The sequence below is a fragment of the Podarcis erhardii genome (genome assembly GCF_964252035.2).
Source record: "Podarcis erhardii genome assembly, chromosome: 15".
NCBI classification, from domain to species: domain Eukaryota; kingdom Metazoa; phylum Chordata; class Lepidosauria; order Squamata; family Lacertidae; genus Podarcis; species Podarcis erhardii.
This window is the reverse complement of record NC_138505.1, coordinates 1,077,632-1,100,562: the sequence shown is the minus strand read 5'-3', so window position 1 is coordinate 1,100,562 and position 22,931 is coordinate 1,077,632. Positions and strand designations below refer to the sequence as shown.

The 22,931-nt window shown below is 45.0% G+C and overlaps 2 protein-coding genes across 2 annotated transcripts in view; one reads left to right on the top strand and one right to left on the bottom strand.

The window, feature by feature from the left end:
* METTL25B (methyltransferase like 25B) overlaps positions 1-22,931 on the top strand; it is a 492,409-nt gene that overhangs the window by 384,829 nt on the left and 84,649 nt on the right. The gene's annotated exons all lie outside the window — the stretch shown is intronic.
* LOC309329708 (vomeronasal type-2 receptor 26-like) lies at positions 11,746-21,443 on the bottom strand (the record flags this gene model as incomplete). The annotated part of the gene is made up of 5 exons (XM_081840721.1): positions 11,746-11,995; positions 15,778-16,282; positions 19,109-19,190; positions 20,612-20,743; positions 21,237-21,443. 5 exons carry the CDS (start codon positions 21,441-21,443, stop codon positions 11,746-11,748), a joined length of 1,176 nt encoding a protein of 391 aa, XP_081696847.1.

The following is a 22,931-nucleotide window of genomic DNA, read 5'->3' as shown; positions in this document are numbered from 1 at the left end:
AGAATTATCAGAGAGGGGACCTAATCATTGGAGGGATTTTTAATTATTTTGGCTTTGTATTTGAAGAAAAAAAATTCCATGAGCACCCAAACACAAAGCTCATAGATGAACTTTTGTAAGTAAAAAACTCTATCCATCATAGTGTACCCTTGGTGAGCTCATGTATGCTACAATTACACCAATCATACAATTGTACCCTCAGAACACGTTTCCCTGTGACTTTTATCAAGGAGGGATGTTTTTTCCCTTTTTACATTGTGATCTGGTCATCTTTCTTCTTTGTTGCTTGATTCCGCTTCATGATGTTTCTATCTTCTGCCTGTTCTTCTTTCTCATCACCTGCTCCCATGGCTCTCACCGCTTTCTCCCAACTTCATCCTCAACCTCCCTCTGTATTTCTGGTTCTCCTTTGCAACAAAGCTAGATTTTCATATTCACAATCTCTCTCTTTTAATCTGACAGTCACAGTTGAATGTGACATATGAATATCATAGATTTTGGATTATATCTGCTGCTATACAATGTAAACCATATTGGGTAATAAAAAAAGCAGGTGCAAACTTGTTTTTGCAAAACGAAGTATCTATCTGGCTGATTTGCAGAGTAGACCCACTGAAATTAATACAACTAACTTAGTCTGATCTACTAATCCTAATGGGCCTTCTCAGAGTATGACTAACATTGGCTACAGTATTTTTTGTGCAGCCACAATTTTATTTGAAGGAGGGAAAGAGGGAAACTCAGTTACCATGGAAGAATAAATCCTGTTCCACCTGATGTGCTCTGATTTCTACTCCCCACCTACAGCAAGCACTGATTATCTGAGAGGCTCCAGTCAGAATTTCTGACCTGGCAAGTTCTCATCCAATGAGTGTCCGTTGGTTGCTGAAAGGAAATAAGGAGTTAAGGGAAGGATGTGGCAATTTATGTACATGCATGTGAGCCAGGAAGTTACCAATGTGCTTAAGAGGGCGAGGAGGAGAATACCTCTGACACACAGTATAACTCTTTTATTAGTGACACACCAAAGTGCTACCAGAATATCCTCTCCCTGGTGTTTGCTGTGAAAGAAATAAACGAGAACCCTAATATCGTACCAAATATGACCTTTGGGTTTCACGTCACTGACAGCTACTTAAATGCAAGGATGACTTATCAGAACACCCTGAAACTTCTGTCCATCACAGAAAGGATTGTCCCCAACTTCATATGTGACAAGAAAGAACAAAAGATAGCTTTTATTGGGGGACTTGACTCTGACATCTCCCTCCACATGGCTACTGTCTTAGGCATCTACAAGATTGCACAGGTATTTGTATAGTAAGTGTGGGGGCTGTGAATCTCTTCTGCCTCGGGTACAATAATTATCTTCTGGGTTCTCCATGCTTTCTTTTACTTTGGCTCATTTTTCTGAAAAAGGAGGTGAAAGATAAAAATATACCTGATACAAAAGCACCTGGGGGAGCTATGCAGTAGTGGTGGAAGTGGAGGGGCTTTGGTGCTTGCCAGACTTTGTCTCCCATGTGTCACTGGGACGCAGCAGGGAGGTTGGAACCGGGCAAATGCAGCAGCAGGAGTCTTCCTCCTGCTCCCAGGAAGCTGCACAAGGCCAGTTGCAAGAGGTCAGGGAAACCTGTTACTCCTCCCCCCCACCAACAACTGCTGGAGATGCACATTATGCTATTGTGAGCCATAAATGGATTTCTTTCCTTTTTACCCTTTTCAGTTCCACAAGCATGTGTCCTTTTTTTCTTCTAAAAGGCTTCACAAAAAATTGTCAGCATATTAGTGGCCATTTCTCTCATTTTTTGGATTTCATTTTCACGAATGTATGCACTTTTGCGACCAGTGTGATTTGAATATAAATCTTTGCTTTTGTTGGAGAAGCCAATTGCAAAATTCAGAGGATAGCTTTATTGTGGCTCACAAATTTTTGCAGGAATTCTGAATCAGGAGATTTTTAAAATTATTAAAATGTTAATTGAACTGAATTCCTCTCCTATCCCTAGTTGCGTCTCATCACAAAGGTTCTAACTAAGCAAGGGAAATGCTTGTCCTGATTTTGCTCACTATCCCTGACCACTTTTGCTCAATTGTCAAGGAGACCAAGAAATTCTGGAGAGCCATAGGTTCCCCCCTCATGAAATATACCATGATGTGCAAGAACAAGAGTTTCTGAACAGATGATGCCTTCACAGTTAAGTTTCTTCCCAACAGAACCTGTGGGTATAGGTCCAGATCTTAGTGGTGTACATCGCCACAAAGTATAGGAAAATATGGTGCCTCTATTTATAACCGTATGCTAGAACTCTCCAATTCTTGTGGGATTGATTTCTTCCTCCAGATTGCTTACTGCGTATTAGCTCCAGTGAGAAGCCCGGAGTTGCAACCCCAGACATTCTACCGAACGGTGCCCAATGAGAAATATCAATATGCAGGGATTGTCATGCTACTTCTACATTTCCAGTGGACATGGGTAGGAATTGTGGCATCCAATGATGAAAACGGAGAGACATTTATGCAAACCTTAGTGCCAATGCTTTCTCAGCATGGAGTCTGTACAGCTTTCAGTGAAAAACTACCAGCCTTATCTCAGGGTCTAGATAATTTCAGTTTCTTGGAACGTGTTCAGGCCAAGTCCTCTTTCCTGCTGGCCTCAGAATTCAACATATTGGTTCTGTGTGCAGAACCTGAGACCATTACAGTTGTGAAATGGATGCAATATTTCTTTTCATTAACTGAAGATGTTGTAGAGAAGTCTACAGGCACCGTGTGGGTTTTGACAGCCCAGTGGGCTTTCTCTTCAGAAACAATGCAAAGGTATTACGATATACAAGTCTTTGATGGTGCCTTGTCTTTTGCAATTCACACAGAGAAAGTCCAGGGATTTAAAGACTTCCTTCAGACCCTGAACCCCAACTCTCCAAATGGAGATGGGTTCCTCCAGGCTTTTTGGCAACAGGCATTCAGCTGTTTATTTTCTGCTTCTAATGGGCACAAAGAAAACACAAAGACCTGCACTGGCCATGAGAGCCTGGAGAGCCTTCCTGGGCATATTTTTGAAATGACCATGACTGGCCAAAGTTACAGTATCTATAATGCGGTTTATGCCATTGCACATACTTTACATCAGATGCACTCATCCAGGTCAAAACGCAGAATGATGGCAGGCAGAGGTGGGCTCGATCCTCCAAAACTGCAACCTTGGATGGTAAGATTTCCTGTTAAGAATAAACTTTTGCAAAGTTGAGCCAGAGAAATGAGAATTATGAAAAATTAAGAATTGGTTTGAAAATACTAAGGTTTGTTTCTACCCATGACTGCCCACCCATTCTGTCCACCAACAGCAACTATTTTCTAGAACCCGCATTTGTTTCTTCACTAAAGAGGGACATATAGGGCTATTTTCAAATGTGGTTACCTGGTCTGTTTTTTAGCTTGCTCCCAGTGATGTTCACTGATTATAGTGGGCCTGCAAGTTAAGGTCACTTTATGTTATTGGGGGAAAGTAAATAAACAGAGCAGGGAAAACCCACCATGAGCTGCTCTCCATTTTGTTTTCCCTCTCTCCCTACACTCCCACCTTGCAGGAGGGGCAGTTCCAGGGCTTCCTGACGTGGCATCATTTTGCCTTTGCACACGGTTCCTCACGCAAGTGGCAGGCCAGCTGTACTTGCTAGAAATATTTTGGTGCTCCAAATGTTGTAGACTGCACAGTTTTTCACTACTTTCCATTGTGTGAAATATATTGATGAATACTTCTTGTTTCTATAATCCACAAAAGCTCTCCTTTCTAAAACTTTGCCTTGTTTTCTTCTGCCTAGCTGCACTCGTTCTTGAGGACTATCTCCTTCAACAACAGTGCTGGTGACTTAGTGTCCATTGATGAGAATGGGGAGTTAGCAGGTGGATTTGATATTATTAACTGGGTTACTTTTCCAAACCAAACCTTCTCCCGAATGAAAGTAGGAAAGATAGTTCCACAAGATTCACAATATGTAGACTTCAGCATGGATGAGGAAGCCATCACATGGCACAGATCCTTTAATCAGGTGGGACCATTGGATTTTTAAAAAATGAGATACTTTTATTAAGAATAAAAATAATAAGCTTAATGTAGATATTCTTTATCATTAATTAGCAAATTGTTTAAGAATAACCCATGTTATTTTACCATCGTACATGAGGTGAGAAGTAGATATTTTCTTCTTTAGAGTTCTGGTTTGAAAGTATATAATGGTAATATATTCCATTATATTGCAAATGAAATATTGTTGGCCTCCTCCCTGATCACTGGCCAGGCTGGTTTTCAGACTGATGAGAGTTGCAGTCCAATACCATCTAGTGGACCAAATGTTCCACATTGCTGATATATAGGATTTCAACACATTTCTTCTTCTTTTTTTAATAATTTTTATTAACTGGCCAATCACATCAAATTAAATCACATCGCATAAATTCCAAATTACAAAGCCAAATTTTTAAATTTTGTTGGGGGAACCCATACTTCAAGATCCAAAGGGGGATTCAGATCATCTTCTTATTACTGCGTTAATGTCCAAATCAGTCCCAATCAGTCCAAACAAAGTTCATAATTCTATCCAGTCTTATCTTGGTGTTTCCACATCATATCTTGTTCATATAATTTCTCTTTTTCCTTTACAATCTCTTCTGTTAGTCTCCTTAAGCCGATAAGCAAATATAATAATCCTGTGTGGATTTCCCGTTCCTCCAAACTAAGTCCAGATGGTTTCCATATATCTCCTTCGTAGATAACATCGCTCTTTCCATCATAAATTAGGCATTTGTCACTCTTAAGTCCCACCGAGAAGTTGATTTCTCTCTTTCTCCTCCCAGACCCAAGAGCTCCAACAATGCCTCCCAAAATGGCGATGGCATTTTTAACTGCGTCATTCCAAAACTCTTAGCTTTCCAGCTTCGTCTTGAAACATTGCTTTGGTTCGAAAGTTTATCTCCACACAGCCTTAAATCCACAGCTTAAGTCATTAATTTCTGACTCGTTAGGGGAGGGGATTCTTGTTTAATCACATAAAAAAAGGAAAGGTAGGTTTTCCCCCTCCCCCCTAAGTCATTTGTCGTACCGTATCTTGACGTATCTTCTCATATTTTATTCTTGTCTTGTTATCAGAGATCTCTTCTGTCAGCAGTCTTTACTCACCCTTTTTCCTTGAAGTATGTGCAATTTATCTTGTCCAAATTGTTTCTTTTGAAGATCATTGCAACTGGCGGTGCGGATCAGGGACGGCGTCCAGGAGTGCCGGAATCCCACAGGAGGGCTTTGTGCCTAGTGCCCCCACCCCCACAAATTCGGGGGTGGTATAGGGCACAGCAAGCAAGGGCCGTCCCCCCCCCAATCCTGGGGGGGTTAAGGAGGCTAATTACCCCATCATAGCCTCCAAATTACCTCGTGTGGGTCAGAGAGATGTTATTGTCAGCCATCTTCCGATGCGCCACCTAGTGGTCCCCCCTCAACACATTTCAATGCTTTGCACATTTATGTACAAGTAAACAAACTGAACCAAGTGAGATTTACAGCTCAGAAGACAAGGGGAGGCTAAGTTACGGATTTGTTTTGAAAGTAGATTGATGGTCTTGTGGTGCTTCCTATGTTACCTTCTTTTTTAACTCCCTGTATTTCAAATTCTGGGGACGCAGTTGGCGCTGTGGGTTAAACCACAGAGCCTAGGACTTGCCGATCAGAAGGTCAGTGGTTCGAATCCCCGCGACGGGGTGAGCTCCCATTGCTCGGTCCCAGCTCCTGCCAACCTAGCAGTTCGAAAGCATGTCAAAGTGCAAGTAGATAAATAGGTACCGCTCCGGAGGTAAGGTAAACGGCTTTTCCATGTGCTGCTCTGGTTCGCCACAAGCGGCTTAGTCATGCTGGCCACATGACCCGGAAAAGCAGTACGCCAGCTCCCTTCTCCAATAAAGCGAGATGAGCGCCACAACCCCAGAGTCGGTCACGACTGGAGCTAATGGTCAGGGGTCCCTTTACATTTACCTATTTGAAATTCTGTTGTCTTCCCTGTTCTCTCTCCATCCTCCATCTTTATGCAGATGAAGAGTTCAATATTGCTTCTCATCCACTCCCAATATTTACATTGCAGTTTATTTCTGTATACAACACACCTTTCTGGAATAATGTTAATCAGCCGATTGATCTCTTCTCTTTGGTTAAAACTGTGTTGCTCACAAGGCACAAGAGAGCTACATTTTCTCCTCTTTTTATGGCTAGGTGCTGCCCCTTGCCTTGTGTAATGATCGTTGCCAGCCAGGCTACAGCAGGAAAAAGAAGGAGGGGCTGCCATTTTGTTGCTATGATTGTGCTTCGTGTCCACATGGGATGATTTCAAATCAAACGGGTAGGAGACATCATCTGCTATTCTGTATAATGCTTCCTAATACCTATTTCAACTTTTCCCAGGGAATCTAGTATTACTATTTTGCACATTGTACCACAAAGCATTGTGACCAGCTCTAGCTAAGGGTACAACCAAAGCCAATATTTCTGATCACTAATTCCAGATGAAGGACAGAGTAGATGAACAATCCATGCACCTTTGGCTTATGAAAATGTAGATCCTATTGCGGATTATGCATAATGGCAGGAGATTGTACAAACTGTTGTTACTATCCACTTAACTCTGATATCTGCTATTTTGTATACTGCTTCCTAATATCTATTTCAACTTTTCCGCTCTATTAGCAGTTCAGTACTCCTAAAGAGAAGAGCAGCTGAACTGATATCTGGAAGAAAAAAGAGATAATTGGGGGAACTAAATCCAGAACTTTTACAAAGGAGATCTCTGGAAATAGGTGTGGAATATGTCTAGTGTTCTCTGCCTGCTTCCCACATGCTCCATTGTTAGGGGAGGGTGAAGATGTTCCAAACCCCCCACCCCATAGTTTTAGGTGTGTGAGCCAGAAAAAAGCTTAACACTGTCTCCTTATGGAGAACAGTCCTCAGCCCAGCCTCTGAGCCCAAAGTGGCTGTTCTCAGGAATCCTCCATCACCATGAAGATCTCTCTGGGTGTGACCAACTTTAGCTAAGGGTGCTGTCAGGGGTTCAGGAGCAGAGACACAGGAGAAGGAGCAAATGGAGAGCGAGGGGGAGGAATCCGAGGGGGGTGTAGGCAGTGACAGTGGTCAGAGGGATTCCACGAGTCTCTCCAGCGAATCGGAAGATTCACAGAAGGGAGCGCCGATGGCCAGGGCGAGGGGGGTGCCAAGGGGGAAACCCCAGAAGGAAGGGGCCAGCGGGGACTCCCAGAGCAGCAGTTGGAAATCAGGACCAGCTTCCCCACCAGAACGCAGTAGGGGGGGAGGAGTCCCAGGCATCGGGACCAGTGTTCTCACCACCAGCGAGAGGAGATGAGTCAGGATTGACCACGCCCACATCGGAGAGCGGGGAAACGGTCAGGAGGAAGGTTACCGGCTGGGCGCGCGCGCCAAGTTCAAATGTACAGGCGAGCGGCACAGCAGGTAGCCCGGATAGGGAGCCAGGTCCTAAAGCCCGCCGGAAGGAGGGGCAAGACTCAGGGGGGTCAGCGTCAGAAGAGTCCAGGAAGGAGGAAACCCCAGGGGGCAGAAGGACCCAGAGGAGGAAGGAACAGCGCAGGAGGTGGAGCCGGGCTAGGATCTTAAACTGGTGCGGAAGGGGCAGTGACTCAGAGGGGACTTCGCCGATCTAAAGTCAAGACGTAGGGCTGCACGCTCTGGGGTTTGAAATGGAAACTAAACTTCAATAAAGACTTTTGTACATTACATCAACCGGGCGTTGGTCCTCTGTGAGCTGGGACCTAGAAGCAGCTCTGACAGGTGCAACCAAAGGCCATGTTTCTGATCATTAACCGCCGATGAAAGACAGAGTGGAACCTGTTGTGGATTATGTATAATGACAGGAGATTGTACAAACAGTTTTCAATATTCACTTATCTCTGATACCTATTCCAACTAATTAATGTCTTATTTGTTGGAACTCATATATCACTCATTTGATTTTCTTCAGATATGGATTACTGTTTCGAATGCCAAGATGACCAATTTCCAAACAAGGACAGAGATCAATGCCTCCCCAAACGCCAACATTTTCTTTCCTACGCAGAACCTTTAGGGTTCGTTTTAGCTTCCTCAGCTCTGGTCTTTTCTCTGGTCACAGCCTTGGTCCTTGGCGTCTTCTCTAAGAACGGGGACACTCCCATTGTCAAAGCCAACAACCGGGACCTCACCTACACTCTGCTCCTTGCCCTCTTGCTCTGCTTCCTCTGCTCCTTGCTGTTCATTGGCCAGCCTCACCCAGTGAGCTGCTCTTTACGACAAGCTGCTTTTGGCATCATCTTCTCCATTGCTGTGTCTTGTGTCTTGGCCAAAACCATCACGGTGGTTCTGGCTTTCATGGCCACCAAACCAGGATCCAGGATGAGGAAATGGGTGGGGAAATCTCTCACAAACTCTGTGCTTCTTGCTTGCTGCTCCGTTCAAACCAGCATTTGTGCTGCTTGGCTCTGTACGGCTCCTCCATTCCCAGATGTGGACATGAACTCTCTGGCGGAGGAAATCATTGTGGAATGCAACGAAGGTTCTGTCGCAATGTTTTATTCTGTCCTGGGTTACCTGGGATTCCTGGCCATGGTCAGCTTCACTATGGCTTTCCTGGCCAAGAGGTTGCCGGACAGTTTCAACGAAGCCAAGTTCATCACCTTCAGCATGTTGGTGTTCTGCAGCGTTTGGCTGTCCTTTGTTCCCTCTTATCTGAGCACCAAAGGAAAGCAGATGGTGGCTGTGGAGGTCTTTTGCATCTTGGCCTCCAGCGCAGGTTTGCTGGGTTGTATCTTTTCCCCCAAATTGTACATCATTCTTCTGAGGCCAGACTTGAACAGCAAAGACCACTTAATTCTGAGGAGCAAATAGGAATCAGCTTGCATTGATGCTTATTGTTTGCTGGCATTTATTGGAAGAAACCAGATAAAGTAATTCCTTTTATTTCTCAATCCGTATCCTTTTCATTTTTTCAATCCCTCACTTGTCATTAGGTATTTCTATACAGCATTTTTCACAAGTGAATCTGTGCTGAAAGCGGTCTGCAGAATAATCCAAATCTAAACACTGTAATACATAAGAACAGAGGAAGAGCCTAGTGGATCAGGCCCATAGCCCATCTCATCCAGTCTCCTGTTCTCATAGGGGCCAAGCAGATGCCCCAAAGGGAAAGCTGCAAGCAGGATTCAAGCCGGATTCAAACACAAGAACACTTTCCCCTCCTTCCGTTTCTAGCAACTCGTATTCAGGAACATGGCTGCCTCCAACTGTGGCATCAGTGCTGAGCCATCCTGGCTAGGAGACATCAATTGTCCTCTCCTCTGTGAATTCGTCTAGGGCTCTTTTAAAGCCATCTATTCTGGTGGCCATCCCTGTCCCCTGTGGGAGTGACTTCCATAGTTTAACCATGCACTGTATATACAGCAACCATGCAAAATAAGACATGGAACCACCGGAATGTAACAGTGGTTAAAGCATTAAATGAATAGATGATTAAAACAGTAATCATCAGCAATGCACAGTTCAAGTATCTTGTGTATTTTTGCTTTGAGCAATGTTCTCATTTTGGAGGAATATGTTGAGCCTGAATTCCTTTTCTCTTGGCATGTTTTGAAAATTTTTGTCTTGTAGGCCCTGAAACAGCAAGTTAGTGGCAGCTGCTGCTCATGGGGACTATTAGGGAAGGAGAAGGCAAGGAGACCAACAGGAGGTGGAGCCAGAGTCAGTAATAGACAGAACCACCACATGATTTGCTGAGGTCCTGCAAGTAGATTGGGGGAGGAAATATGGAAATTTTCAGAGTAGTGTCCCAATTACCCTACTACTCTCCACTGCACCTTGTACCTGTGACTATAAGTGCACACTTTGCAAACTGGATCTGTGAATAGCCCAGAGACATCCTGTGATGGTCTGAGGAGGATGACCTGCCTTATATTGCATTGAGAAAGTGATGGCTGCTGTCATGGATCTATGGCACCATGGTTCAGTGTAATGAATGGTTGTAGAATAACCCAGAAATCATCTGATCTGTCATATTTATGAATAGCAGCAAGATAAATGGGATCCTCATGACAGAGGGTCCTGGTTGCACTCGGGACCCAAGAGCTCACCTGACAGGGTTAAAATGGTGGCAGGGGAGGAGGAAGGAGCAGGCAGTCCTGGCCATTCCTCTGGGGTCATGCCAGCCAATAGCCAGTAGGTGGTGTGATCTCAGGGGCTTTAAAAGCAAGTGGGGCACTTAGGTAGAGTTGCTTGGCCTTGCTTTGGTTTGGGTCACCTGTTTTGGAACAGGGGCTGGGTAGGAATTTTTTCAATTTTGCAGATTGACTTTTAGGCATTTGGTTTTCGCCTACCCCTTAGCAAATCCTCACAACTTGTAAGGTGGCAGTTAGGCGTTGGCTCAGTTGGATTGGGGGGGGAGGTGTGTCCATCCCCTGCCCCACCAGGAACTGGGTATTCCGTTAAAGCAATCTGGGGGACCTTGATCTCTTCTGAAGTCTGCTTGAAGGGCTAGGGCCATGCCAGGACCACAGGAACCCCGGGGTGAGCTTAGGTTGATCCTCACCAACCTTGCTCCCTCGTTTGGTTTACCCCATTGGACGATCACCCTGAGAGGTGGAGCCAGTTATAGTGGGAAGTCAATTCCTAAGCCAATACCGCTCACGTGAACGTATTTCAGTAAAGTTGTGGCCAAAATTTGCCCCAAAACTTAAACTAATATAAGTGTCTGTGTGTATTTTGGGGGTGGGTCTTGGGGCCTCGAGACGCAACATAAGATAACATTATTTTATGAAGCAGTCCTAAAGATAACTGTGGTGCACATGGTTGAAATTTTAGTGGGGAAATCAGTTTAATATAGTAGAGTGCTAAAGGTGTATCCCTTCATGGAGAGAGATTGTCAGTGTGAAACATGTAACTTCTGCCGAGTCTATACTTTATATCTGTATTTGAAAACTATATTATACATATACCTATTAATATGTAATCAAAGAAGGCTGCTGATCACAGAATATTGCTGAAAAAGCCTGTATAACATGGCAAAACAGTATGAATGAACATTTTTAATCCTTTCAGTCATCATTCACATGAAGATACACAGCCACATCCCGCTTGCTTCAGAAAATGATTTTGTCACATTTCCAAGTGGGACTTCCAAACAATTGTTCGGTATGTATTTCCCATTGGTGCTCATTCGCCTAGAAATGCCACCACAGACCCAGAATCTCCGAATTTATCTTCTCTGTGGTGCGGGCTCCACGCTGGGAGAAAGCCGCCCGGCGCAGAGCCCCCTCCCCCCCCCAGCTTCGGAAGCAGCAGCAGCAGATGGCGGCAGGCTCTGCTCTGCACCAGATGGCTTTCTCCCGACACGAAGCTGCCCAGCATATTAGGCGACTGGGCTTATAAGACAAACCCCCAAATTGCAGCTTCAAATTTGGGGGGTCGTCTAATACGCCCAGTCGCCTAATACGCCGGAATCTACGGTGAGCAATTCACCACTGCCCTAATTGTGTCCTCACAGTTTCTCCCAAAGGAGTTCTTGGAGTTGCTCCAGGTCTTTTTTATTGTTTACTTGTTGATTCTTTAATTTCTAGGGACATGAGTATGCCTAATTTCTAATTACATACATGTAAATAAAATAGCAAAGACACCTAGAATTACAAGCATGATTCAGACTTCTGGATTATTTAAAACTGTCTTCTTATTAGCTGCTCCCTGCTGTTCAGCTCAGGCCTCAGTAAAATAACATAGCATTTGGGGGAAAAGATGCAGCCCAGAAACCCACAACTGGAGGCCAAGATGGAGAAGATCTCCACAGCCACCATGTATTTGCCCTTGGTGCTCAGGTAGGTTGGAACAAAGGAGAGCCACACACTGCAAAAGACCAGCATGCTGAAGGTGATGAATTTGGCTTCATTGAAACTGTCAGGCAACTTTCTAGCTAGGAAAGCCACCGTGAAGCCAACCCATGAATCCCAGGACACAATAAAACATGACAGTGGAGCCTTGCATATTGGCCAAAACTGCCATTGTGGTTCTGGCTTTCATGGCCACCAAGCCAGGGTCCAGCATGAGGAAGTGGCTGGGGAAACAATTGGCCAGCTCCATTGTTCTTTACTGCTCCCTTATTCAAGCCACAATCTGTAGCATATGGCGGGCCACTGCTCCTCCTTTCCCAGACGTTGACATGCACTCAGTGACTGAAGAAATAATACTAGAATGTAATGAAGGCTCCACTATCATGTTTTACTGTGTCCTGGGATTCATGGGTTGGCTGGCCATTGTGAGCTTCACGAGGGCTTTCCTAACTAGAAAGTTGCCTGACAGTTTCAATGAAGCCAAATTCAGCACCTTCAGCAGCTGCAATTTGGGGGTTTGTCTTATAAGCCCAGTCGCCTAATACGCTGGGCAGCTTCGTGTCGGGAGAAAGCCATCCGGTGCAGAGCAGAGCCTGCCGCCATCTGCTGCTGCTGCTTCCGAAGCTGGGGGGGGGGGGAGGGGGCTCTGCGCCGGGCGGCTTTCTCCCAGCGTGGAGCCCGCACCACAGAGAAGATAAATTCGGAGATTCTGGGTCTGTGGTGGCATTTCTAGGCGAATGAGCACCAATGGGAAATACATACCGAACAATTGTTTGGAAGTCCCACTTGGAAATGTGACAAAATCATTTTCTGAAGCAAGCGGGATGTGGCTGTGTATCTTCATGTGAATGATGACTGAAAGGATTAAAAATGTTCATTCATACTGTTTTGCCATGTTATACAGGCTTTTTCAGCAATATTCTGTGATCAGCAGCCTTCTTTGATTACATATTAATAGGTATATGTATAATATAGTTTTCAAATACAGATATAAAGTATAGACTCGGCAGAAGTTACATGTTTCACACTGACAATCTCTCTCCATGAAGGGATACACCTTTAGCACTCTACTATATTAAACTGATTTCCCCACTAAAATTTCAACCATGTGCACCACAGTTATCTTTAGGACTGCTTCATAAAATAATGTTATCTTATGTTGCGTCTCGAGGCCCCAAGACCCACCCCCAAAATACACACAGACACTTATATTAGTTTAAGTTTTGGGGCAAATTTTGGCCACAACTTTACTGAAATACGTTCACGTGAGCGGTATTGGCTTAGGAATTGACTTCCCACTATAACTGGCTCCACCTCTCAGGGTGATCGTCCAATGGGGTAAACCAAACGAGGGAGCAAGGTCGGTGAGGATCAACCTAAGCTCACCCCGGGGTTCCTGTGGTCCTGGCATGGCCCTAGCCCTTCAAGCAGACTTCAGAAGAGATCAAGGTCCCCCAGATTGCTTTAACGGAATACCCAGTTCCTGGTGGGGCAGGGGATGGACACACACCCCCCCCCAATCCAACTGAGCCAACGCCTAACTGCCACCTTACAAGTTGTGAGGATTTGCTCAGGGGTAGGCGAAAACCAAATGCCTAAAAGCCAATCTGCAAAATTGAAAAAAATTCCTACCCAGCCCCTGTTCCATTTATCTTACTGCTATTCATAAATATAGCGACTGACAGATCAGATGATTATTCTACAACCATTCATTACACTGAACCATGGTGCCATAGATCCATGACAGCAGCCATCACTTTCTCAATGCAATATAAGGCAGGTCATCCTCCTCAGACCATCACAGGATGTCTCTGGGTTATTCACAGATCCAGTTTGCAAAGTGTGCACTTATAGTCACAGGTACAAGGTGCAGTGGAGAGTAGTAGGGTAATTGGGACACTACTCTGAAAATTTCCATATTTCCTCCCCCAATCTACCTGCAGGACCTCAGCAAATCATGTGGTGGTTCTGTCTATTACTGACTCTGGCTCCACCTCCTGTTGGTCTCCTTGCCTTCTCCTTCCCTAATAGTCCCCATGAGCAGCAGCTGCCACTAAATTGCTGTTTCAAGGGCTGCAAGACAAAAAGTTTCAAAACATGCCAAGAGAAAAGGAATTCAGGCTCAACATATTCCTCCAAAATGAGAACATTGCGTGACAAGTCCCCTCCCCCAAGAGAAATGAAGACACTGGACACGTTATGTAAGGTTAATGGGCATAAAAAGGCCACAACTTTATTGATTACAGAATTGGAAGGTATTGGTCTTAGGCATTGGCTCCTATCGACTACCCGGCATGGAAACCGGGAAGGGTTGTCCAAGAGCCGTGTGAGTCCTGTTGAAGTACGCCAACTAGGATCACACGGGTGTCACCACTCGGGGGCGTGCCAGGGGCCCTGACCTCCCTAGGCTTCAGACAAGGCAACGCCCCCCGGAGTCCTCTACCGGACTACCCTTTCCATTGGGGAAGGTGATGGCGCTTCCTTCCCCCCATTCATTTGCATAACAATTGACCCCTGCCATTGCTTAACCGCCAATACCGCAGAAGTTGTGACGTTTGCTACGAGGTAGGCGAAAAAACCAAAAGGCCCAAAGTGTGCCAACTTGGAAAAATTCCTACCAGGCCCCTTGCGGCGACCAACCGAAGTCCATAGCAAGGTCATAGCTACCTAACCTAAAGGGTGGGTGGGATGGGAAAAACCGCTTGGCTGGGAAAGGTGGAAGAGGGTGGTCCCTGGGCGTGGCTGGCCTTAAATGGGCTAGGCCACGCCTCCCCGGCCCGCTGATTGGCGGGTGGGGTGGAAGGCACGCCCGGGGATTTCCTCTTCACGCGGGGGCAAGGTCCCGCCCCCGGGTGAGTGGGAGGAGGGTTCTGTCCGCAACCCCCTCTCCTCCTAAGTCGGAAATGGCTTTGCTCAAAGTAAAAATACACAAGATACTTGAACTGTGCATTGCTGATGATTACTGTTTAATCATCTATTCATTTAATGCCTAAACCACTGTTACATTCCGGTGGTTCCATGTCTTATTTTGCATGGTTGCTGTATATACAGTGCATGGTTAAACTATGGAAGTCACTCCCACAGGGGACAGGGATGGCCACCAGAAGAGATGGCTTTAAAAGAGCCCTAGACGAATTCACAGAGGAGAGGCCTATTGATGTCTCCTAGCCAGGATGGCTCAGCTCTGATGCCACAGTTGGAGGCAGCCATGTTCCTGAATACGAGTTGCTGGAAACGGAAGGAGGGGAAAGTGTTCTTGTGCTTGAATCCGGCTTGAATCCGGCATGAATCCTGCTTGCAGCTTCCCCTTTGGGGCATCTGCTTGGCCCATATGAGAACAGGAGACTGGATGAGATGGGCTATGGGCCTGATCCACTAGGCTCTTCCTCTGTTCTTATATATTGCAGTGTTTAGATTTGGATTATTCTGCAGACCACTTTCAGCACAGATTCACTTGTGAAAAATGCTGTATAAAAATAGCCAATGACAAGTGAGGGATGAAAAAGATGAAAAGGATACGAATTGAAAAATAAAAGGAATTACTTTGTCTGGTTTTCTTCCAATAATTGCAAGAAAACAATGCAAAAATTATAAGAATCAATGCAACCTGATTCCTATTTGCTCCTCAGAATTAAGTGGTCTTTGCTGTTCAAGTCAGGCCTCAGAAGAATGATGTACAATTTGGGGACAAAGATACAACCCAGCAAACCTGCGCTGGAGGCCAAGATGCAAAAGACCTCCACAGCCACCATCTGCTTTCCTTTGGTGCTCAGATAAGAGGGAACAAAGGACAGCCAAACGCTGCAGAACACCAACATGCTGAAGGTGATGAACTTGGCTTCGTTGAAGCTGTCCGGCAACCTCTTGGCCAGGAAAGCCACACTGAAGCTGACCATGGCCAGGAATCCCAGGTAACCCAGGACAGAATAAAACATCGCGACAGAACCTTCGTTGCATTCCACAATGATTTCCTCCGCCAGAGAGTTCATGTCCACATCTGGGAATGGAGGAGCCGTACAGAGCCAAGCAGCACAAATGCTGGTTTGAACGGAGCAGCAACCAAGAAGCACAGAGTTTGTGAGAGATTTCCCCACCCATTTCCTCATCCTAGATCCCGGTTTGGTGGCCATGAAAGCCAGAACCACCGTGATGGTTTTGGCCAAGACACAAGACACAGCAATGGAGAAGATGATGCCAAAAGCAGCTTGTCGTAAAGAGCAGCTCACTGGGTGAGGCTGGCCAATGAACAGCAAGGAGCAGAGGAAGCAGAGCAAGAGGGAAAGAAGCAGAGTGTAGGTAAGGTCCCGGTTGTTGGCTTTGACAATGGGAGTGTCCCCGTTCTTAGAGAAGACGCCAAGGACCAAGGCTGTGACCAGAGAAAAGACCAGAGCTGAGGAAGCTAAAACGAACCCTAAAGGTTCTGCGTAGGAAAGAAAATGTTGGCGTTTGGGGAGGCATTGATCTCTGTCCTTGTTTGGAAATTGGTCATCTTGGCATTCGAAACAGTAATCCATATCTGAAGAAAATCAAATGAGTGATATATGAGTTCCAACAAATAAGACATTAATTAGTTGGAATAGGTATCAGAGATAAGTGAATATTGAAAACTGTTTGTACAATCTCCTGTCATTATACATAATCCACAATAGGTTCCACTCTGTCTTTCATCTGCAGTTAATGATCAGAAACATGGCCTTTGGTTGTGCCCTTAGCTAAGTTGGTCACACCCAGAGAGATATTCATGGTGATGGAGGATTCCTGAGAACAGCCACTTGGGGCTCAGAGGCTGGGCTGAGGACCGTTCTCCGTAAGGAGACAGTGTTAAGCTTTTTTCTGGCTCACACACCTAAAACTATGGGGTGGGGGGTTTGGAACATCTTCACCCTCCCCTAACAATGGAGCATGTGGGAAGCAGGCAGAAAACACTAGACATGTTCCACACCTATTTCCAGAGATCTCCTTTGCAAAAGTTCTGGATGTAGTTTCCCCAACTGTCTCTTTTTTCTTGCAGATATCAGTGCAGCTGCTCTTCTCTTTAGGAGTACTGAACTGCTAATAGAGGGAAACAGTTGAAATAGATATGAGGAAGCATTATACAAAATAGCAGATGATGTCTCCTACCCGTCTGATTTGAAATCATCCCATGTGGACACGAAGCACAATCATAGCAACAAAATGGCAGCCCCTCCTTCTTTTTCCTGCTGTAGCCTGGCTGGCAGCGATCATTACACAAGGCAAGGGGCAGCACCTAGCCATAAAAGTGGAGAAAATGTAGCTCTCTTGTGCCTTGTGAACAACACAGTTTAACCAAAGAGAAGAGATCAATTTGACTGTTTGACATTATTCCAGAAAAGTATGTTGTGTGGCAAGTACCCTCCCCCTTGTGAAATGAAGACACAGGACACATTATTTAAGGTTAATGGGCGTAAAAGGCCACAACTTTATTGATTACAGGAAGTGAGAGGTATTGTCCTTAGGCATTGGTTCCTATCGACTACCCGGCATGGAGACCGGGAAGGGTTAACCACCAGCTGGGGGAGTCCTGCTGAAGTACGCCAACTAGGATCCCCCAGGTGTCACCACTCGGGGGCGTGCCTTAGGTCTACACCTCCATAGGCTACCGGACTACCCTTCGCTTTGGGGGAAGGTGATGGCGCTTCCTTCCCCCCCTTCATTTGCATAACAATTCCCCCTGCCAACGCCTAACCACTAATACCGGGAAAGTTGTGACATTTGCTACGAGGTAGGCGAAAAAAGGCTGGAAATTTGCCACGTGGAAAAATTCCTACCAGGCCCCTTGCGGCGACCAACCGGAGTCCATAGCAAGGTCAAGGCTAGCTAAACCTAAGGGTGGGTGGGATGGGAAACCGGAGCAGCTGGACGGGGAAGAGAGGGCAGTTCCCCGGGTGCGCCAGCCTTAAATGTGCTAGGCCACACCTACCCAGCCCGCTGATTGGCTGGCCGGGTCGGTGACGCGCCCGAGGAGGGAGGGGATGGGCTCACAACCCCACCTCCTCTCAAGGTCGGAAGTGGCTTTGTGTACATAAATAAATAGTACAAAAATAAATATTGCAGTGTAAATATTGGGAGTGAATGAGAAGGAATATTGAATTTTTCATTTGCGTAAAGATGGAGGATGGAGAGAGGACAGGGAAGACAACAGAATTTAAAATAGGTAAAGGTAAAGGGACCCCTGACCATTAGCTCCAGTCATGACCAACTCTGGGGTTGCAGCACTCATCTCGCTTTACTGGCAGAGGGAGCCGGCGTACAGCTTCCGGGTCATGTGGCCAGCAGGACTAAGCAGCTTCTGGTGAACCAGAGCAGCGCACGGAAACGCTGTTTACCTTACCTCCGGAGCAGGACCTATTTATCTACTTGCACTTTGACGTGTTTTCGAAATGCTAGGTTGGCAGGAGCAGGGACCGAGCAACGGGAGCTCACCCTGTCGCGGGGATTCAAACTGCCGACCTTCTGACCGGCAAGTCGTAGGCTCTGTGGTTTAACCCACAGCACCAACTGCGTCCGCAGAATTTGAAATACAGGGAGTTAAAAAAGAAGGTAAAATAGGAAGCACCACAAGACCATCATTCTTCTTTCAAAACTAATGGGTAACTTAGCGTCCCGTTGTCTTCTGAGATGTAAATCTCACTTGGTTCAGTTTGTTTACTCGTACATAAATGTGCAAAGCATTGAAATGTGTTATAATCCTATATATCAGGGATGTGGAACCTTTGGTCTACCAGATGGTATTGGACTGCAACTCTCCTCAGTCTGAAAACCAGCCTGGCCACTGATCATGGAGGAGGAGAGTTGGAAGCCAACAATATTCCATATGCAATATAGTGGAATATATCACCATTATATACTTTCAAACCAGAACTCTAAAGAAGAAAATATCTACTTCTCACCTCATGTACAATGGTAAAATAACACGGGTCATACTTAAACAATTTGCTAATTAATGATAAAGAATATCTGCATTAACCTTATTATTTTTATTCTTAATAAAAGTATCTCATTTTTTAAAAAAGCAATAGTCCCACCTGATTAAAAAAGCTGTGCCATGTGATGGCTTCCTCATCCATGCTGAAGTCTACGTTTTGTGATTCTTGTGGAACTATCTTTCCTACTTTCACTCGGGAGAAGGTTTGGTTTGGAAAAGTAACCCAGTTAATAATATCAAATCCACCTGCTAACTCCCCATTCTCATCAAAGGACACTAAGTCACCAGCACTGTTGTTGAAGGAGATACTCCTCAAGAACGAGTGCAGCTAGGCAGAAGAAAACAAAGGCAAAGTTTAAAAAAGGAGAGCTTTTGTGGATTATAGAAACAAGAAGTATTCATCAATATATTTCACACAATGGAAAGTAGTCAAAAACTGTGCAGTCTACAACTTTTGGAGCACCTAAGTATTTCTAGCAAGTACATCTCGCCTGCCCCTTGCCTGAGGGTTCAGCTCTGGGGTCCATGTGCAAAGGCAAAATGGTGTCATGTCAGGCAGCCCTGGAACTGCCCCTCCTGCAAGGGAGAGAGGGAGAGAGGGAGAGAGGGAAAACAAAATGGAGAGCAGCTCATGGTGGGTTTTCCCTGATCTCCTTTTTTGTTTGTTTATTTGTTTGTTTGTTTACTTTTCCACATCCAAGAGATGCTTCCACACGTCTTGCCAGCCCATGTTCCTAGAGAGGCAGGGAAAGGGTACAGAGTGCCATAACTCCTTCAACTACTCCTACAAATGGAAGGGAAGTACAGGTTCTATCTTGATTGTGGCTCCTTCAGCTTGAAGGAAAGAGAAAACAGTTAAGGATTGAAAAGAATGTGGGGATAGTTGTAGAGGAAAGGTAAAAGCTGTAAGAGGTTGTGTGTGTATATCTCTGTCTTTGTGTTTGTGTGTATTCATTCTATGGACTGTGTATCATCGCTCATTAGATTATCCCCAAGAAAAGGTTTACTCTGAACAGGAAATCTTACCTGCCAAGGTTGCAGTTTTGGAGGATCGAGCCCACCTCTGCCTGCCATCATTCTGCGTTTTGACCTGGATGAGTGCATCTGATATAAAGTATGTGCAATGGCATAAACCGCATTATAGATACTGTAACTTTGGCCAGTCATGGTCATTTCAAAAATATGCCCAGGAAGGCTCTCCAGGCTCTCATGGCCAGTGCAGGTCTTTGTGTTTTCCTTGTGCCCATTGGAAGCAGAAAATAAACACCTGAATGCCTGTTGCCAAAAAGCCTGGAGGAACCCATCTCCATTTGGACAGTTGGGGTTCAGGGTCTGAAGGAAGTCTTTAAATCCCTGGACTTCCTCTGTGTGAATTGCAAAAGACAAGGCACCATCAAAGACTTGTATATCGTAATACCTTTGCATTGTTTCTGAAGAGAAAGCCCACTGGGCTGTCAAAATCCACACGGTGCCAGCAACATCTTCTGCTGATGAATAGAAATATTGCAACCATTTCACAACTGTTATAGTCTGAAGTTCTGCAAACATAACCAATATGTTGACTTCTGAGGCCACCAGGAAAGAGGACTTGGCCCAAAGGAGTTCCAGGGAACTAAAATGATCTATACCCTGAGATATGGCTGGTAGTTTTTCACTGAAAGCTGTACAGACTCCATGCTGAGAAAGCATTGGCACTAAGCTTTGCATAAAGGTCTCTCCATTTTCATCATCGGATGCCACAATTCCTACCCATGTCCACTGGAAATATAGAAGTAGCATGACAATCCCTGCATATTGATATTTCTCATTGGGTACCGTTCGGTAGAATGTCTGGGGCTGCAACTCCAGGCTTCTCACTGGAGCTAATACGCAGTAAGCAATCTGGAGGAAGAAATCAACCCCACAAGAATTGGAGAGTCAGAGCAAACGGTTATGGTTCATTCCAAGTATCTACTTGAAGAACAAATCCATGAGAATTTATCTACTCCATTTATGGATGCATGTTGATTTCACAAGAGCATTACGCATATCACCAGCATTTGTTGGTGGGGGGGGAGGAGCAGGGTTCTCTGACCTCTTGCAACTGGCCTTGTGCAGCTTCGTGGGAGCAGGAGGAAGACCCCTGCTGCTGCATTTGCCCAGTTCCAACCTCCCTGCTGCTTCCCAGTGACACATGGGGGACAAAGTCTGGCAAGCACCAAAGCCCCTCCACTTCCACCACTACTGCATAGCTCCCCCAGGTGCTTTTGTATCAGTTTTTTTTTAATTCACTTTTTCAGAAAAATGAACCAAAGCAAAAGACAGTATTGAGAACCCGGAAGATAATTCTTGAATCAGAGGCAGAAAAGCTTGACAGCCCCCACACTTACTATACCTGTGGAATCTTGTAGATGCCTAAGACAGTAGCCATGTGGAGGGAGATGTCAGAGTCAAGTCCCCCAATAAAAGCTATCTTTTGTCCTTTCTTGTCACATATGAAGTTGGGGACAATCCTTTCTGTGATGGACAGAAGTTTCAGGGTGTTCTGATAAGTCATTCTTGCATTTAAGTAGCTATCGTAGACGTGGAACCCAAAGGTCATATTCGGTACAATATTAGGGTTCTTGTTTATTTCTTTCACAGCAAACACCAGGGAGAGAGTATTCTGGTAGTACTTCAGTGTGTCACTAATAAAAGAGTTATACTTTGTGTCAGAGGTATTCGCCTCCTCTCCCTCTTAAGCACATAGGTAACTTCCTGGCTCTCTCTGCCAAATCCCAAAAGATTAAATAAAACAAATAAGCTAACAAACTATATATCCATTTTGTGTGTCAACAGTTGATAGTTGACCCCATGGACAATATTCAGTCAGCTTGAAGAATATTGCATCTAGAAAGTGTATAATTTTGTGCAGAGCATCCTGAAACTCACATATGTAAATTAATCTCTTATTTGCAGGTGTACCACTGGTGCCTAAAATTGTGGGTTTTCACAGGTGGCTAAAGCCAACAGCTATTTTGCTACTGCTGGGAGGGGGTACCTGGTTGCCACATCCTTCTCTTACCACTTCATTTCCTTTCAGCAACCAATTGACACTTACTAGATGTGATCAGTGCTTGGTGTAGGTGGGGAGCAGAAACCAGAGCACATCAGATCAAATAGGATCTATTCTTTCACGGTACCTGAGTCTCCATCATTCCCTCCTTCAAATAAAATTCTGTCTGTACAAAATATACTGTAGTCAATGTTAGTCATAATCCAAGAAGACCCATTAGGAATTAATAGATCAGACTAACTCAGGTTTATTAATACTCTGCATATAACTCAGTTTGGATACTTGGTTTTTTTACCCAATATGGTTTACATTGCAAAGCAGAGAATATAATCCAAATTCTATGTTATTCATATGCCAAATTCATCTGTGACTGTCAGATTAAAGGATAGTGATTGTGGATGTGAGGATCAAGCTTTGTTGCAAAGGAAAACAGACGTTAATGGTGTGAAAGGAAACACAGAGGGAGGTTGAGGATGAAGTTGGGAGAGAGTGGTGAGAGCCATGGGCTCAGGTGATGAGAAAGCAGAACCGGCAGAAGATAGAAACACCAAGAAGCAGCATAAAGCAACAAAGAAGATGACCAGATCACAATGTAAAAAGAAGAAAATATATGTTCAACATCCTATTTGATAAAAGTGACAGGGAAACATGTTCTGAGGGAGCCATCGTATGTTTGGAGTAATTGTCGCATACATGAGCTCACCAAGGGTACACTATGAAGAATAGAGTTTTTTCCTTACAGAAGTTCATCTATAAGCTTTGTGTTTGGGTGCTCATGGAAATCTATTTCTTCAAATACAAAGCCGAAATAGGTAACAATTCCTCCAATGACTAGGTCCCCTCTCTGATAATTCTGGTATGGAAGCTGGAAAGGCTCCATCATGGTGCATCTAGCAGAGTGTTCCTTGCTCTCAGTTGGAGGCAACTGCAGCCACAGGAAGAGAAGGATCAGCAGCAGAAATGTTCCTACCATCTTGGGGCCAACAGGGATGCTGAAAGTCAGATTTGTATCTCATCTTCTATAAACTGCATTAC